At 38.4% G+C, this 16,808-nt stretch overlaps 8 protein-coding genes across 8 annotated transcripts; 3 read left to right on the forward strand and 5 right to left on the reverse strand. All coding sequences in view use genetic code 12, as the record gives it.

Moving 5' to 3' along the window:
• Positions 1-12: 12 nt before the first annotated feature.
• Positions 13-1,795, forward strand: SPAPADRAFT_147390 (uncharacterized protein; the record flags this gene model as incomplete). Its single annotated transcript, XM_007373118.1, has 1 exon — positions 13-1,795. One exon carries the CDS (start codon positions 212-214, stop codon positions 1,496-1,498), a length of 1,287 nt encoding a protein of 428 aa, XP_007373180.1.
• SPAPADRAFT_53929 (uncharacterized protein) lies at positions 1,622-4,512 on the reverse strand (the record flags this gene model as incomplete). Its single annotated transcript, XM_007373119.1, has 3 exons — positions 1,622-1,740; positions 1,983-2,621; positions 2,658-4,512. 3 exons carry the CDS (start codon positions 4,510-4,512, stop codon positions 1,622-1,624), a joined length of 2,613 nt encoding a protein of 870 aa, XP_007373181.1.
• A 553-nt stretch (positions 4,513-5,065) lies between these two features.
• SPAPADRAFT_58972 (uncharacterized protein) lies at positions 5,066-5,657 on the reverse strand (the record flags this gene model as incomplete). Its single annotated transcript, XM_007373120.1, has 2 exons — positions 5,066-5,580; positions 5,634-5,657. 2 exons carry the CDS (start codon positions 5,634-5,636, stop codon positions 5,137-5,139), a joined length of 447 nt encoding a protein of 148 aa, XP_007373182.1.
• Positions 5,638-7,057, reverse strand: SPAPADRAFT_58976 (uncharacterized protein; the record flags this gene model as incomplete). The annotated part of the gene is made up of 1 exon (XM_007373121.1): positions 5,638-7,057. One exon carries the CDS (start codon positions 6,946-6,948, stop codon positions 5,782-5,784), a length of 1,167 nt encoding a protein of 388 aa, XP_007373183.1.
• A 1,249-nt stretch (positions 7,058-8,306) lies between these two features.
• On the forward strand, positions 8,307-9,275 carry NOP1 (rRNA methyltransferase; the record flags this gene model as incomplete). Its single annotated transcript, XM_007373122.1, has 1 exon — positions 8,307-9,275. One exon carries the CDS (start codon positions 8,307-8,309, stop codon positions 9,273-9,275), a length of 969 nt encoding a protein of 322 aa, XP_007373184.1.
• Positions 9,276-9,404: 129 nt separating this feature from the next.
• SPAPADRAFT_53932 (Imp2'p) lies at positions 9,405-10,769 on the reverse strand (the record flags this gene model as incomplete). The annotated part of the gene is made up of 1 exon (XM_007373123.1): positions 9,405-10,769. The coding sequence occupies one exon, from the start codon at positions 10,767-10,769 to the stop codon at positions 9,405-9,407; it is 1,365 nt and encodes a 454-aa protein (XP_007373185.1).
• Positions 10,770-11,199: 430 nt separating this feature from the next.
• SPAPADRAFT_64855 (uncharacterized protein) lies at positions 11,200-14,725 on the reverse strand (the record flags this gene model as incomplete). Its single annotated transcript, XM_007373124.1, has 1 exon — positions 11,200-14,725. One exon carries the CDS (start codon positions 13,110-13,112, stop codon positions 11,229-11,231), a length of 1,884 nt encoding a protein of 627 aa, XP_007373186.1.
• A 9-nt stretch (positions 14,726-14,734) lies between these two features.
• GUT2 (glycerol-3-phosphate dehydrogenase) lies at positions 14,735-16,767 on the forward strand (the record flags this gene model as incomplete). The annotated part of the gene is made up of 1 exon (XM_007373125.1): positions 14,735-16,767. One exon carries the CDS (start codon positions 14,790-14,792, stop codon positions 16,719-16,721), a length of 1,932 nt encoding a protein of 643 aa, XP_007373187.1.
• Between the last annotated feature and the right edge of the window lie 41 nt (positions 16,768-16,808).

Genomic DNA, 16,808 nt, shown 5'->3' on the forward strand with positions numbered 1-16,808 from the left:
CAAAAATGAGCCATCCTTATAAAAAGAGTCATATTCCTTGAAAAGTTTTTAGGAAGTTACCACTTGTTATTCTTAAGTTACTAGATATCCACTTGTCTTACAAAAAGTACTTCCATAATTTTCTACTATTTGCCAAAATTAAAAATACTGCAACCATATTATATCAAATCAAATCGAATCATTACTAAACCCCGATCAAAGACCCTTAATAATGAGCACCCAAGTCCATCTAAACCCGACTAAACTTTCTATACTATCTCTACCCCGAGACAAGTATTGGATATTCGCATGCTCCATATTGCAACTTCTATATCACGAATCCAACAAGTCTGGTAGTGGATACAGTTCAGATGGTGATGACGAGGATGAGTTTTCTGATGACGAGGATGACTCAGACATTAAGGATAACGGATTTGAAGAGTTGAAGAATGGATTCAGTGGTGCAATAAGCAGTAAACGAAACTCTTATGATTCTATTGGGGAGGAGCTTAACCGATTATCTGTGGATAATTCAAGTAAAGTAAAATCACCAGATTCGGCCACTGATCTCACACACTATGAAGATGAATCAGAGCATACAGAGGAACAGCAAGAAGATGAGGAAGAGGAAGGTAACTTTTTCTTCCATATTGCATTAACCCCTGATGAATGTACCATTGTATGCTCTAGCAAACTCATGGAAGCATACTTTTCCAACCCTATTGAAATTTGTGCCAGTTTGAACTATTCAGTACACCTCCTACCTGATTCATTTTTGAGTTTACAAGTTGACAGTGATGGAAGTTTTGATCGAAGTTTAAGAATACTCGAGCTAACCAAACCATTATCGGAAAATGGGATCTCATTATTTTTCCTTTCCAGCCATTTCAATGATATTGTTCTTGTTCCCTATGATCAAAAGGAAAAAGTTGTGTCAATTCTTACTAAACAAAATTTTGAGTTTAATGACATCTCCAATAGTTATATAGGAAGCAACGACACAGAACTGGAATCTACAGTTCACCCTGAAGGATCAAAACTATTGGAAATATCCACTTTCAAATTATTTGAACAAGCCAGCATCAAACCTATTATCAACGACAACATCAAGCTTTTGCTAACTGGAGCAAGAGCAGGAGAAGTCAGCAATTCAATCTTGAAAACAGCAAAAATCTTGTCCATCCCAACCACCATCCCAGACTATTTTGCCATAACCAGAACTTCAATCAATGAAGTCTCACTCATCCTCCCAAAATCATCCAAAAGAAGAATCAAGATGGGATTCGACTCAAAGTTTATTATCGGATCAACTCAAGACGTGATCATTCCAATAACAATCGACTTTTCTAAATTACCTTTGGATTCACCGGGTATTGTTGCAGGAGTAGCCAGTAAGCTAATCAATGGAATGAGAAGTTTGGACAATGATTGTGAATTAAACTATTTCTCCATGGCTAAATCGGGGGTCATTATGATCCCAAGGGAGAATGTGGAGATGATTGCTACGATACTCGAGTAAGCATAAAAGTTATTTATTTATATACATCGCACATATAGAAAAAAAATAGAATATATATATATATGGGAATTAACATTAAGTTCATATGATTTATTGAAGCTGCGCATTACGTTCATTCTTTGTTTAATTGGCTGCTGCGACTTTGAAATCTTCACGGAAAACGGCTTCCTTTCTAGGTTCGAGCACCTGAGCTGGTGATCCTCTAAAGTACTTGAGTAGGACAGCAAGGATGAACAATCCAACTATGAATCTAAACAAGGTTTTAAAGAAGCAAGGCATGGTTTACTTTTGGTTGTAAAAAAAAAAAGTTGTAAATAAATTTGCTGTCAAAAAAGAAAACGTTCTATTTAAATGCGCGATCTCGTCTAAGAAATCGCCTTATGTGCACTGAATACTTACGACGGAATATGACACGTCAACTCGACTAAACTCAATTACTATTTATATTCTATTTAATGCTTCTTATTTCTCTTTTTGCTCTTACCAGTACTCCAACCATCTTCATCTACAGTTTGCACTTTATCAGCAGAAGAAATCACAGCCGATGCCCACGCAACTTGATCATGAGCTTCAGCATAGCCGATAGTTTGATCGACTTTTTGACGTCTCTTCATAAACTCTTGTGCAAATCTTCTTCCATCCATAGTAGCAGATGAACTATAGATAGTTTCAGAAATTAATTGCACGGAATCGGTTGAGTTGGAAGGTAAGGTGATAAAAATATCTAAAAGATCATCCTTGGTGACACTAGGATACAAATTAGACATGTTTGATCTAGCCCATACTAAAAAGTCTTCTCTAACAGCATTAGCATTGACAGATGGTGCTGCTGGCTTGGCAGCCGACACGGCACGAAGTAATTGGGGATTGGTCTTAGTTGCAGAGTTGGTGACAACAGGAGTGGCTTTCTTGACAACTGGTAGTTTCTTGGAAGTAACGGTAGTCCAAGCTGGTCCTTCATCTTTTGGAACAGCATTAGCAAGGGTGCTAGCAAGAGAAGCTCTCACAGGTAAAGTAACGGAAGCTGCACCGGTAGAAGGTTTAGCAGCAGCAGAAGCGGCAGCCGCAACCGCAGCCGCCTTGGCCTTAGCAGCAGCTTCTGCTTCTTCTCTGTGAATTTCAGCTAAGGTCTTAGTAGGACCACTAGATGCAACATTACCACTAGCCCAAGTGGCAGGGAATGCAGGAACAGCTTTTTCAGCTGGCTGTGGTTCATCCAAACTAGCCCATGCTTTAGCTTGTTCACTTCTAATTTGTGCTTCAATCCTTTTTTGCCTCTCCAATTTTTCAGCTTCCATTTGTTGAATCTCTTTCAAGGACAATTTAGGCTTCGTTTCTTGAGGTTTTGATGCCCATGGAGCTAATTCTTGAGGAACAGCTGGTTTCAATTGAACACCTTGGTTTTCTTCTTCTTCTGAATCTTGCGAAACCTCTTCTTCCTCTTCTGGAGATTCTTCCTCAGCAACTACTTCCGGTTCAACTGGTTCAGGGATAGGTTCTGGTTTAACATCAGGTTCAGTTTCAACCTTCTTGACTTCCTTCACTTGGTCCTTTGGTTCAGCAACTTCTTCATCTAAAATACCAGTAACTACATTATGAATCTCATCCAAAACAGTATCATCGCCAGTAGATGCTTCCTTACCAGTGTCAAGCAAGGGGCTTGGTCCTTTACTGTTGCTACTATGAAGGGAGGAGCTTGGAGCAAATGGAGAACTAACACGAGACAGTGATTGTACATTGCTAGAAATCCATGGAGAGATTGGAGTAGGTTGAGTAACTTGGGCTGGTTGTGGGACCATCACTGGGTTCACTGGAGTAGCTGGATTGCTTGAACTTATCAAGGTAGAAGTGTTGCTTGTATCTAATCCCCAACCAGTACCTGATAACGGTTGTTGAATTTGTGGTTGCAATAATGAAGGCATGGCGGAATGTTGTAACGGATGAGTGGAGCCAAATGGGTGATTAAATGTTTCAATTCCAAAATGATGATGCTGCTGCACATGTGGGTGATGGCCATGGACAGGAGCAGTTGCTGGGAAAGTAGCGGTTGCTGACAGTGGAGTAATTGGACTGAACGGATCATTCTTCCAATCATTAGCGAAAAGTCCTGATTGTGGACCAGTAGAAAGGCCCGGTAATCTGACACCTCCAGGACCCAAATTCCCTTCAGGAAGGAAATGATGATGGAATTGGGATTGTGGTTGTTGCAGTGGTAAACTGTCAGGCAATTGATTTTGGAAAAATTGAGACGTAGGGGTAGAACTAGTATCAATAGCCGATGGTTCAGCTGGAATAAAAGTCAAGTCAGGTAATGGAACCTTGAATGGTTGAATATAGTTTTGGACACTATCACATAAATCCTTAAGAGTCTTGAACGTTGATTCTTCTTTTCTTCTGATTTTCAAATCAAGAGTCAAGTATCCTCCAGTGAGCCATTCTTGCATCATATCTCCATTGAACGGACCTTGCTCTGTACCCAATGGATCGATATAATACCATTCAATCTTATCGGAAGTGACAAGAGGGTTAGAATTATTGGTTTGCTCACGAGACAAGACATTTTCCGAAATTCCTGGAGGCGGACCGGTGAGATGACTAGCAGCATTTGCAAGATCCAGCTGTTGTTGTTGTTGCTGTTGCTGTTGCAGCTGCTGTTGACTAGCTTGCTCGGCATAATCATCAATCGACAACTTATCCAAAGATTCATTCACCTGCTCCTGATGATGAACATCATCAAAAGAGCTTGGTTGTAAATCCAAATGATAAATCTGACTAGGTTTAGCCAATCGATACGATTCACTAGCCTTGATAGGAAGATCCACGGCTGGATTCAATATCTGATCCTTGTTGTCATACCATACTTGAAATACTTCATTCATGGAATATCTCTTACTGCCTTTATTAGGTTGGATCGTGGGAGTAGGAGTATAACTAGCAGCAGGTGATTCGTGGGAATCAAGGCCGTTATTGACTTGATGGTCTAAAGATTGATTTCTGCGAGGACGGGAATACATTTTTTATAAGATTGAGAATCTAGATGAGCTTATGCTAGAGGTATATGCTATAGTATATGCTGCGGTTAGTGGGGAAGGGGAGTTGCTTTTTTGTATAGCAGAAGATGTGATTTAGTTAAATCTTTTTTTTTTTGACAACTTTTATTTGAAAGTGAACAAAAATTTTTTCTTTGATTTTCGCAGTTGGTGAATTTTGCAGTTTAATTTGAATTTACATTTTTACTGACAAAGGTGGAGAGATGCTATACAGTTAGCCAGATATGCTGTATGGATTATTTAAAGGAGAAGTTGATGAAAATGAAATGAATAGTAGCCATTGTACAAAGTTGGTTCACTATTGTTGGTTTCTTTCCTACTGATTTGATGCAAAAGTTAGTCCTGGAAATGGATGGTCGTATCTACTGAGATACAAAAAAAAAGAAAACACATATATATGTAGCATTGAACCAGTTACAGCACTCCCACGCAAGTTGGTACAATAGCTCACACAATTGGGCAATCCATGATTCAATTGGCCTACAAAAAACCCTGGTTCTACTTTCCATTGCAATATGTCTTGTTCTATTCTGTATTATTTTCTGCACAAAATACATAACTCCTTATCTCATTCTATAGAATTGACACTTAGATTCCCATCTTCTTTTCCATTTCAGTATGGAAATCTTTCACATTATTCCCACTTTCAAACCCACCAGGGTATACATCTTCCCAATCAACCGAAGTATCCTTGCCCAATAATATGTCTTTATGCATAGAATCACTACCTCCTAAAACACTGGGCTTGAAATCAGTAGCTTCAACAATGTTCAATTCCATAGTTCTCTTAATTGGTTCACCAGCACCAAACACTCGTCTATACATTTCCAATTTGGTTTCCTCTTGGGTCTTTTCCCAAGTGGTTATTCTTGATTCTAATGGATGACGATTGTTTAATTTGGAGCTGATGTTCAATGGACCTTCTTGAGTTCTTAATATATCTTGTAATCCTGGTGCATGTTCGGCTGCTTCACCAAACTTGGTGGTGGTAACCGATGATTCTTGTTGATTATTTGGAATTATTCTCAATGACTACAATCGTTAGTAAGAGATCCCTGCAAATGTCATTGGGGTGATTGACATACCATTCTAATATATGTGTTTTTATTAGTCGACTCTCTAACTAAATGTAACTACTACAGATTCGCCTTTCCTGAAAAGTGGCAAACAAAACTCGCATTTTTCTTTGACTTTAAAAATTTTGTGCGTTTTCGCACGACCACTGGTGTTACCCTATAACCTTTCAATAGGTTCATCAATTTCGTCAACAACGTTGATTAATCGTTCATTAGGATTGAAATCGGATTTTAAAACTTGTGGGACAAAGCTCCACTCTTCGGGCTTTAAAACCCCATTGAAACATAAAGTTCCAAATACCAATACCGCAAATCCTGTGAATTGCAACCATTGAAATGATTCCCATCCCATGCTGATAGCCACGATCCAAACAAGTAAAGTTCTGCATGTATCCACAGTTGATCTTGCAGTTGCAGAAATTCTATGAGTAATTGACAATCCACAATAATTGAACGCAGCAATAGAAATCATGATGCAAATGGAAGATAATAATACGGCCCGGTTGAAAAATACTTGGGAAAATGCTTCTACCATATTGAATGGCGACGATTCAAATTGTTGTTTTGGTTGAATTGCTCCAATTATAAAGTTAAGCACAACCATGACTGCCAACAAGATTGAAAATCCGTAAAACCCTTCAATGTAAACCAATTGCAATGGTATAATCTTGTGTTTTTCCAAGATATGTTCTTCCGCCACAAACTGGAAAGCTTGAAGCATTTCCGCAAGGACAATTAAAAAGATCCCAAATACAATCAAACTCGAGGTTGCTGTGTCTGTCGAAGGAGAGGTTCTCGATCCACTCAATCCAACAAGACCAACTCCAAGAGTGACAAATAACAAACTAATCCATTCCAATTTGGAAATCCTTCTCTTCAAGAAAACCACGGAAAGAATGGCCACAAACAAAACAATCGAGCCTCTTGTCATTTGATATATAGACACTGGAGTATATACCAACCCAATGTTAAGTAAAGTAGTACCACATAAATCACAAATAGCAGGAATAGCCAATTTCAAATTCAGAAATATGGAAATCTCCTTAACTTCCTCTTCTTCGTCTTCGTCATTCAATCTAACATAATCCTGTCTTTTCCTATTCTGACCCAACTTATAAACCAAATAATAAACAAGAAACATACTCAACTCACCTACAAACATTTGTAATGTTTGAATGGCCGGTTGTTCAAAGTTTTTATGCGTTGAGAAATCAGGATTATCACAATTCCGAACACATTGGTTATCTTGATATTTGGTGAATAACGAATTAGCAGCACCGGTGATTAACGTCCCTGCCACGATTAAATAAAGCCCTATACCCATCGCATGAATTCTTCCTATGATATTATGATAAAGTAATTAAAATAATGAGTGAGAGATATATTAAATTTTACGTGTTTAAATGTCAGTGGCGACGTTGTTGTATTTCTTTATCAGCCATCCGGGAGGTGGGGGAAGTTGTCAACTTTTTTCTGGCTGTCAAAAAGTATGTCCATTGCCTGCCCAATTAGGCAATATTACCACGCGAGTTGAAATTGTAGGATTACTAATCAAAGGCCGAATCACAAAAGTATCAGATATTAAAGAAGCAGATGTTGAATCTAATTCTGGGTATTCATTAACGATAGCCATAGTTATCCAATTTTCGATTGAGGTTGAAAGCATGGTTTACCATTGTTCCCTTTAATTTCGTTAAGTTTTCGCTAAATCGCTACCAAAAAAAAAAAAAATGAAACAATACTTTGAAAGTACTAGCTATCATCTAATTAACACATATTAGTTGTTGTAGAATAATTCAAATAATGTTTTATAACATTTGGAAAAGAATAAACAAGCCTATAATTCCCGAAACATGCAACTAAGACAATCCAATTTCCTTTCTGGCAGTATAAGCTTAGCATGATAAGCAAATATACATTATAAATTATTCAAAAAAATAATAATAAGTGATCTAGAAAAGAGCCGCTTATTAGTTCAGAACATAAAAATACCCCTTATCTCGCTTATGGTTTCAACCGTTGCTTGAATTTGCAGTATTTTTTTTTTTTTTGCAACTTGAATACACAGACACACACAATATTTGTTTTAGCACCCCCAGACGAGTTTTTTGAGCCGCATGATGAGCATCTTTGATAATCCCATACACCAGCAAATATGTTAAACTTCTACACTATTTTCTTAACTAAGACATATCTCAATGTATATCAACAGAATCCCACTCTCATAATATATCTAAAATTTAGGTACATAACATCAGCAATTGATTGATGTTGGAGAAAACTTAACAAATAGGTGAGAATAACAAAATTTCACCACTGTATTCCACTTTTCCACGGGTAAAACTTAGTAAAAGCTCAAAAGAAAACCTCAATGGTTTATTAGGCTACGCATGAAAGCACTTAGTACTCCTTATAGAGCCGTTTTCTATTGAATGTGCCTACTGAAACCGAGAAAACATATGGAAATAGTATATTTATAGATAATGCAAGTTCTCCTCTCACGTGACCAAATTGGGGATTACCCGCACGCATCTCTGCATCGAATTGCAAGAAAAATTTTCTTTTCCCTATTTAATTTAATTCCAATTTTAATTTGTGAAATTTATATATATTACTGATTCTACATTCGTGATTGAATCGTACTTCACTTTTACATATAAATCATATTAACATACTAAAATAATGTCTTTTGCTCCAAGAGGAAGAGGTGGTGCCCGTGGTGGATCTAGAGGTGGATTCGGTGGTGGTGCCCGTGGTGGCCGTGGTGGTGGCCGTGGTGGATTCGGTGGTGGTCGTGGTGGATTCGGTGGTGGCCGTGGTGGTGCCAGAGGAGGTGCCAGAGGTGGTGCTCGTGGTGGTGCCAGAGGTGGTGCCCGTGGTGGAAGAGGTGGTGCCCGTGGTGGTGCTCGTGGTGGTGCCAAGGTTGTCATTGAACCACACAGACATGCCGGTGTCTTCATTGCTAGAGGTAAGGAAGATTTATTAGTCACCAGAAACATGGCCCCAGGTGAATCCGTTTACGGTGAAAAGAGAATTACCGTTGAAGAACCAGCCAAGGAAGAAGGTGCTGCTCCAACCAAGATCGAATACCGTGTTTGGAACCCTTTCAGATCTAAGTTGGCTGCCGGTATCATGGGTGGTATTGATGAATTAGGTATTGCTCCAGGTAAGAAGGTCTTGTATTTGGGTGCTGCTTCCGGTACTTCTGTTTCCCACGTTTCTGATGTCGTTGGTCCAGAAGGTTTAGTTTACGCTGTCGAATTCTCTCACAGACCAGGTAGAGAATTGATCGGTATGGCCAAGAAGAGACCTAATGTCATTCCAATCATTGATGATGCTCGTCACCCTCAAAAATACAGAATGTTGTTAGGTATGGTCGACTGTGTCTTTGCCGATGTTGCCCAACCAGATCAAGCCCGTATTATTGCATTAAACTCCCATTTGTTCTTAAAGGATGGCGGTGTTGTTGTTATTTCCATCAAGGCTAACTGTATTGATTCTACCGTTGATGCTGAAACCGTCTTCGCTAGAGAAGTTCAAAAATTGAGAGAAGAAAGAATCAAGCCTTTGGAACAATTAACCTTAGAACCTTATGAAAGAGACCATTGTATCGTCGTTGGTCGTTACATGAGAAGTGGATTAAAGAAGTAAGCAAACTTCTCTATATTTGCATAGGTTTTTGGGTTTAAAGTAGTTAGAGAGATGTTTTTTCTAAATCTGTACATTAATTGAAAAGAATATATAAGTAAACATTTATAAATATTAGTAGAGAGATAAAACTCAATCAATTCTAGCTTCGGATAATGTCAATGGTTTAATATTGTTTGAAAATACAGAAGAACCAGATTTGAATCTGTTGATCTTCTTTAATTTTTCTCTAACAACCATGACGGGAACACTCAGTTTAGTAACCAAGTAGTTGGACAAGGAACCCAACAACACACCCTTGATTGCACTTTGACCCTTGGATCCCACAACAACTAAAGTAGGTTGTAAATTATCAATGAATTCCAAAATCAAATGTCTTGGGATCGGATGGTGGATAATTTCAATGACAATATGAATTTGCAATTTGGTTAATTTTAACAAGTTTAACACTTGTTGTTTTGCCTTGGCTAACATGTTTAATCGATGTTGTTCTCTTTCGGCTTCGCCCTGGACATTTTCTTTCAAATGTCGATTATTGTCATTATCTTCAATGACATAAACGATAAACAATACTGAACCATCAACCAATACAGTCCCAAGACTCCATTCCAAAGCAAAAATGGATTCAGGCGAGAAATCCATACAAACCAAAAACATCTTTGGCTTCACTTTAGGGTTAACCAATTGGAAGAAATTACCTCTGGTTATAGTTTGAATTACTCGTGAATGTGCTTTATTTGAATCTATTTCTCCTTCCTTTATTGTTTCATTCAATTGCGATGCAAACTCACTATCTAATTTATCTTCAACTGCCGAAGTATAAGGGATAATAAAATCTTCATTGTTTTCGGTATTTTCGGTTTCTCTGGTTGGAGAAAGAGAATCAGTTGGAGTGCCATTTTCATGATGAATAATCTTTCTTCTATATGCTTGATAATTATCTAACTTTTGTCTTCTGGCAAAAGCATCTTGCTCAGTCTTGCTCAAATTCAAAGTATCTGAACCAGTCAACTGTTGTTTGAAAGTAGCCAATTTGTCCAATTGTTCTTTATCAACCAGAGACCCGGCATTTTTGGCTGCAGCAAATGCACGTTCACTAGCAGTCAACTCTTCTAATCTTTTGATGGTGGCATTATCATTTAAATTTGAGTTTTCTAAAATTGATGAGATTTCATTAATCTTTTCATCTTGACATGCATAGTTTGGTAAAATGTTACCAGTATCATCATATTGTAATTTCTCATTGGCATCATCGTCACTGACATGTTCTTCTTCACTGACTTCGTTTTCCCACAAATCGGTATCATCATCTTCTCCATCTCTCTTGACGATTCTTTCCAGAGGATCGTGGTTGGTGATTGACCATTTCAACTCCTTGTTAAATTCGTCGTTCAGAATCGAGGATGATCGGCTGCCACCGGCAGATGGGGATATCGATCTACCTCTAGAAATAGTCTTCTGTAGTAGGGCCAACTTTTCCGTTTCTAATCTAGACATATTAAAGTAGTATTAAAGGGTTTAAGTACGTTGATCAAGCAAGTGTAAATCAGGGTTGCACAAAATGCTCAACAAAAATGGGGCAAATCAGGAAGGTTCTCTATGGAGGAGGGGGAGGGGTGTCAATCTAATAGTAAAAATTAATATATCTATGAATTGTTGTTACCAATAGATTACTTTGTTTAGATTGTCTATATCTGATGTGGATGTTTTGCTGTTGTTGTGTGTGACTGGTGGTACCTACGGATGTCTGTTATCAAATGAAACGGCATGAAATTGCCAGAGCGCGGGAGTCAGCTCGGCTGAGCGAACTCGTTTCTGGGCCAAGAAAAAAAATATAACAAAAAAAAAAAAGAATTCTCCAATTAGCCATATCCACACGACCTCCCCCCCATGGCTGCAACTCTATTGGTCTCTACAATAATACAACCTCTACCAATATATGATATTAAATGCTACCTAATTTTCACTTTCCTCATCTACTTCCTCATCCTCATCCTCATCTTCATCTTCGCACGTAAACTCCACCAAGAAATTTGCCCCTTTAAAGTCAGGTGCTTCGCTGATTTTTACATCATTTGCAACAATAACCTTCTTTGGATACGGTTGAATAACCTCAAACTTAAATGGGTACTTGACACAATAATCTTCCAAGGTAAGTGGTTGCTCTTGTAATGATCGTGGTAATCCAACATCAGCGATCAATTCGTCAATTATGTGAGTTATTTCTTCAAATTCAGCTCCTTGAGTCTCCAAGAGCTCTTCCACAAACAACTTCAATTCAATAAACATATAAAACTCTTTAATCGTGATCGACTTGCGGAAAAATTCAACTAAACGCTTCCCACTTGGTAGTTTGACAGCAATCCTAAATTTATCTTCATCTTCACCAGTGGTTGTTACACTCGAAAAGAAATCATACTTGACTAAATTCAATAAATAGTATTGTCTCATCTTGTAGGATATTTCTAAATCATGCTTGGCCTTCTCTTCTTTTTCACGTTGGACCTTCTTTTGTCTATCCTGTTCTAGTGATTGCAAATACGCATCATCTTGTTGCTGTCTAATCATACGAGAAAACTCCATTTCTTGCCGGTCGTACCTTGCCGAAATCAACTGTGGTGTAAACTTTTCCAAGAACTTGTTAACATTCTTGATGATTTTAATTACTGTTAGCCTGGCTTCGTAATCATTGCTAACAAATGGGGTGGACAAATTAGACTTGTACAATATCGACATTGAAGCCATGATATCAGGACTGGGAGACACATTTCCAACCAACATGATATATGGAGTTCTTCGAACTTTATAAACATGAGCAACTTCAAATGCTTCACGGTTTCTCTCCACATTACTTATAAATATTTGAGTTTCTTTAAATGTACCACTATTCTTATTGAAAAGCTCATTGAAACCCGAGTTGGCAAATAATTCTCGGACAAATCGTTTACATCCAACTGAATCATTCACAAGGATTACTAATAACCAGTGGTATTCTCTTTGAGATATTTGATGTGCATTATTGAAATCTGATTCAGATATGTTAAAGTTCGATTCAACCAAAGTGGAGGAATCTTCTGGCTCGAACGATTCCTTTTCGGCAAGTGTCTCGTCATCTTTTATCAACTCCGTCTTTTTTATCCACAGATTAACCTGATCTAATAGTCTATAACTAGGATGGAACTTGTCAAAATTGAATGTTCTCGATAACTTACTTGACTCTCCACTCCCAGATGTCGTATCCAACCCAAACAAAAACCGTATTGCCGAAACCAAGATATTCCAAATTGTCTTTGGGAGAATAAGTAATAGAACCCACAAAGCAGCTGCTGGCGATCTCCTTTCTTTTCCTTCATCCACCACCGTTGGAGGAACCGATATAGTTGACTCGGAATCTTCTTCATTCTCCAACAATTTCTTTTGTTGCTCTTCACGTTCATGAATCAACGAGGTATGAATTCCAACCTCCAATTGCCACCCATTGGATATCGTTGGCGCTTTAGGAAATCTCGGCATTAAGTTATCCATAAACATCTGCTGTTGAAGATTCATGATATTATCACGAGCAGGAGGAGTAGGAGAATGTCTCGGTGGACTAGCTGTACGTTCTCGGTTATGCAATTGACCATCATGGTGTACTTGTGCTCCTGAACTGTACGTATTTGCTGTTTCGGCCATTTCAAACCCGCTATCGAAATATGTGGATATGGCATTGTTTAAATTGTATTCATGGATCACCAATAATCTTAATACTTTATCGTCGTTTTCATCATTTTCTATTCCTGTTATTGATTTGAATTGGACAACTGCTTCTTGTTGGTCGGCGGTAAGGTCGTCTGACATGTTTAGAGTGCTGGGTTTTTTTTAAAGAGCTGTTCGTTTTTCTTTCAATAAATAAGGGAATGACTCAATTTATATGTTAATAATGATAAATTAATCAAGTGGCACTGGTAATATGACTCTATAAGTAGAATACCCTATTTACTCCAGATTATTCTTGATCTGGTAAGAATAGTGTTGGATTACGTGTACCATGACAAAAAAAAATTGTTGGTAGTTAAGAAAACATGCAAGCGGAACCGTTGCGGAATTTAAGCCCCAGCATAACGAAAGATGAAAAAGTTTAAATCAATAAAAGTATCCCAGCCTTGTCAAATAACATTAAAGACATCCGCGAGGTACTAGCTAGACCCTAAATTCTAGCACTGATATCACACACATCAACAACCGGTTTGCAACTGACCGAAACACAATGCCACAGTGGAGGTTTTAATCACAGGAATATATCGCGGTGGAGCCTCCACCCAAAATTCCGCCTTAGTGGTGATTTTGTGTCTTGCACGGAATTTTCGGGCTTGGACCGCAAACAATTTGCAACACGAAGGGAAAGATTTTCGGAAATCCTTGCTTAAGGCACAAAGCTACTTTAGATTATAACCGATCAACTAGTCTAGCATGAATCAATACTAGTTCCTATCAAGTTTCGAACGGTCGTAGTCCGACTTACGGAGAGCAAAAAAAAAATCACGTGGATACCCTCTTAGCCGCACTATAGTCATCCACCGTCCCCCCCTCCAACCACGCCGCCGATAGAATAGAAGAAAAATCGTACTTTTGCGCTCGCGTAATAAGCCGTTGTACATGGAGGTGAAGCAGCAACAAGACTAATTTTAGGACAATAATGACGAATCAAGCGTGAAATACAATGACTGGTGAAATAACTTGAAACAGACAAAGGCAAATTGCTGCCCTCTATATAAGACATAAACTGCACCACAGAGACAGACTGAGATGTTGCATATTCGTGCCGAGGAACTAACTTTGTAGAAGGTTATGAGAAAACAGACAATGACCAGGTAAAAATGCATGATCCTCCCCGAGAAAACGATCCAGGTACAAAGATAACAAAGAGAACGGCATTGGGTTGCACAGACAAACATGGTAAGTTTAACCTGGGGTAACCGCCTTAATGTTTTGCATTCTATTTTTAAAACATGAGAAGCTTTTAAAGTAAGTTGGATACTAGACACATGTTGATCAAGGCTACATGGTTCCTGCCAATAAAAAGACACATCAATCACAACGTTGTACTCATATTTCTAATTTAAAATTATTGCTGACTGGCTCTTGCGGAAAAGTTTAATTGTATGAATAATCTGTGACTTTTGCCGAGAATCTGAACGTGAATTTCACGGAATTGTTTTCGAGTCACCACAAAAAAATAAAATAAGTTGACATATAAAACGGAACCACGATGTCATCAAAAGTTTTATTTATTTAACGTAGTATTGTACTTTAACCAGTTTTACGCGAAAACTCTTCACTAAGTCATCCTCGTTGCTTTGGATATCTCCCTATCAAATAGATAGTACACTTCACCCAGTTTTCATAGCATCTATCATTGCACCTCGTGGCTAATTTACGATCTCATAATTAGATTATTTTTTAATTTTTTTTTTTTTTTGAATTCATCGAGACTTTTGCACATCAGCTCACACAGCCAAGCTTACCAATTAAACCATGTGGAAACGATTATGGTCCCAACCATGGGCTAGAACGGTGGTCAAGTACTCCGTAGTATCAGGTGGTGCTGTCGGTGCCGGTATAATCTATTTAGATTACATACAAGCCCGCAAACCTGCTGCGATACTGATACCTCACGCACCATTAAAGAAAGAATGTCCTCCACCTCCATCAAGAAGCGAATTGCTTGAAACTTTAGATAAGAAATTCGATGTCTTGGTCATCGGTGGTGGTGCCGTTGGTACCGGTACTGCCTTGGATGCAACCACTCGTGGATTGAATGTTTGTCTTTTGGAAAAAAGTGATTTTGCATCAGGAACATCATCAAAATCAACCAAATTGGCTCACGGTGGTGTTCGTTATTTGGAAAAAGCCATTTTTCAATTATCCAAGGCCCAATTAGATTTAGTCATTGAAGCTTTAAGTGAAAGAAGTAACATGTTGAAAGTTGCTCCTCATTTAGTCACCATTCAACCTATTATGGTTCCAGTTTACAAATGGTGGCAAGTTCCTTACACTTACATCGGATGTAAGATGTATGATTGGTTTGCTGGAAGCCAAAGTATCGCTAACTCGAGAATTTTCGGTGCTTCCCTTACTAAAGCCACTGCTCCTATGATGGATAACGAAAACTTGAAAGCTTGTTGTATTTATCATGATGGTATTTTCAATGATGCTAGATTCAATGCTAGTTTGGCAATCACCGCTATTGAAAATGGAGCTACTGTGTTAAATTATATGGAAGTTGATCAATTATTAAAGGATGAATCTGGAAAAATTATCGGTGTTCGTGCTCATGATAGAGAAACCAATAAGTCATATAAGGTTCATGCCACTGCTGTTGTCAATGCCACGGGTCCATTTGTTGATAAGTTTTTGGAAATGGATGAAAGTCCTGAAGGCTTACCACCAAAGGAAGAACGTGCTCCAAGAATGGTTGTTCCTTCAACTGGTACTCACGTTGTTTTACCTGAACATTATTGTCCTAAGGAATATGGTTTATTAGATCCAAACCCAGTTGACGGTCGTGTTATGTTTTTCTTGCCATGGCAAGGTAAAGTTCTTGCTGGTACCACTGATGAAGGATTAAAATATGTTCCAGAAAACCCAGTTGCCACTGAGAAAGATATCAGCCTTATTATGAGCGAATTACAAAAGTACCTTGCCTTCCCAGTTCGTAGAGAAGATGTCTTGTCAGCATGGGCCGGTGTCAGGCCATTGGCTAGAGATCCATCTACTATTCAACCAGGGCAAGAAGGTTCTACCGAAGGTATTGTTCGTTCCCATTTGCTTACCCAAAATCCAACTTCAGGATTGATCACTATTACCGGTGGTAAGTGGACTACCTATAGAGAAATGGCACAAGAAACCGTTGATCTTGTCGTTAGCAAATTCAACTTCAACAAGGTGATCAAACCTTGTCAAACCAGAAATATTCAATTGATTGGAGCCCAAGATTATTATGCCAACTATGCATCTCAATTGATTCGTGAATATAATATTCCAACCAAATTGGCCAAACATTTGGCAGGTAACTATGGTACCAGAGCACCTTTAATTTTGGAGTTATACAAGCTCAACGACTTTAATAGGTTACCAGTAGCCTTGGCTGCAACCAAGCGTTATAATATTTCGGAAGCTGAAACCTCCCCAGACTCCCTATTGAACTTTGAAGCCTTCGAAGAACCATTCACTGTTGCTGAATTAAAGTACAGTATCAAATACGAATACACCAGAACCCCACAAGATTTCTTGGCCAGAAGAACCAGATTGGCTTTCTTGAATGCTAGAGAAGCTTTCAAGGCTATTGATGGTGTCACTGAAGTCATGGCACATGAATTCAAATGGGACAAGAAGACCACTGAAAAGATGAAGAACGATGCTGCTGAATATATTAGTCGCATGGGCCTTATTCCTGCAACTAATTGAACTCCCTTAACTTATTGTATAGAATGATTAATAAAGTAATACGTATAAAGAACCTACATGTAAACAATTACCGTCTGAATCCTACTT

This window comes from Spathaspora passalidarum, assembly GCF_000223485.1.
Source record: "Spathaspora passalidarum NRRL Y-27907 unplaced genomic scaffold SPAPAscaffold_1, whole genome shotgun sequence".
NCBI classification, from domain to species: Eukaryota; Fungi; Ascomycota; class Pichiomycetes; order Serinales; family Debaryomycetaceae; genus Spathaspora; species Spathaspora passalidarum.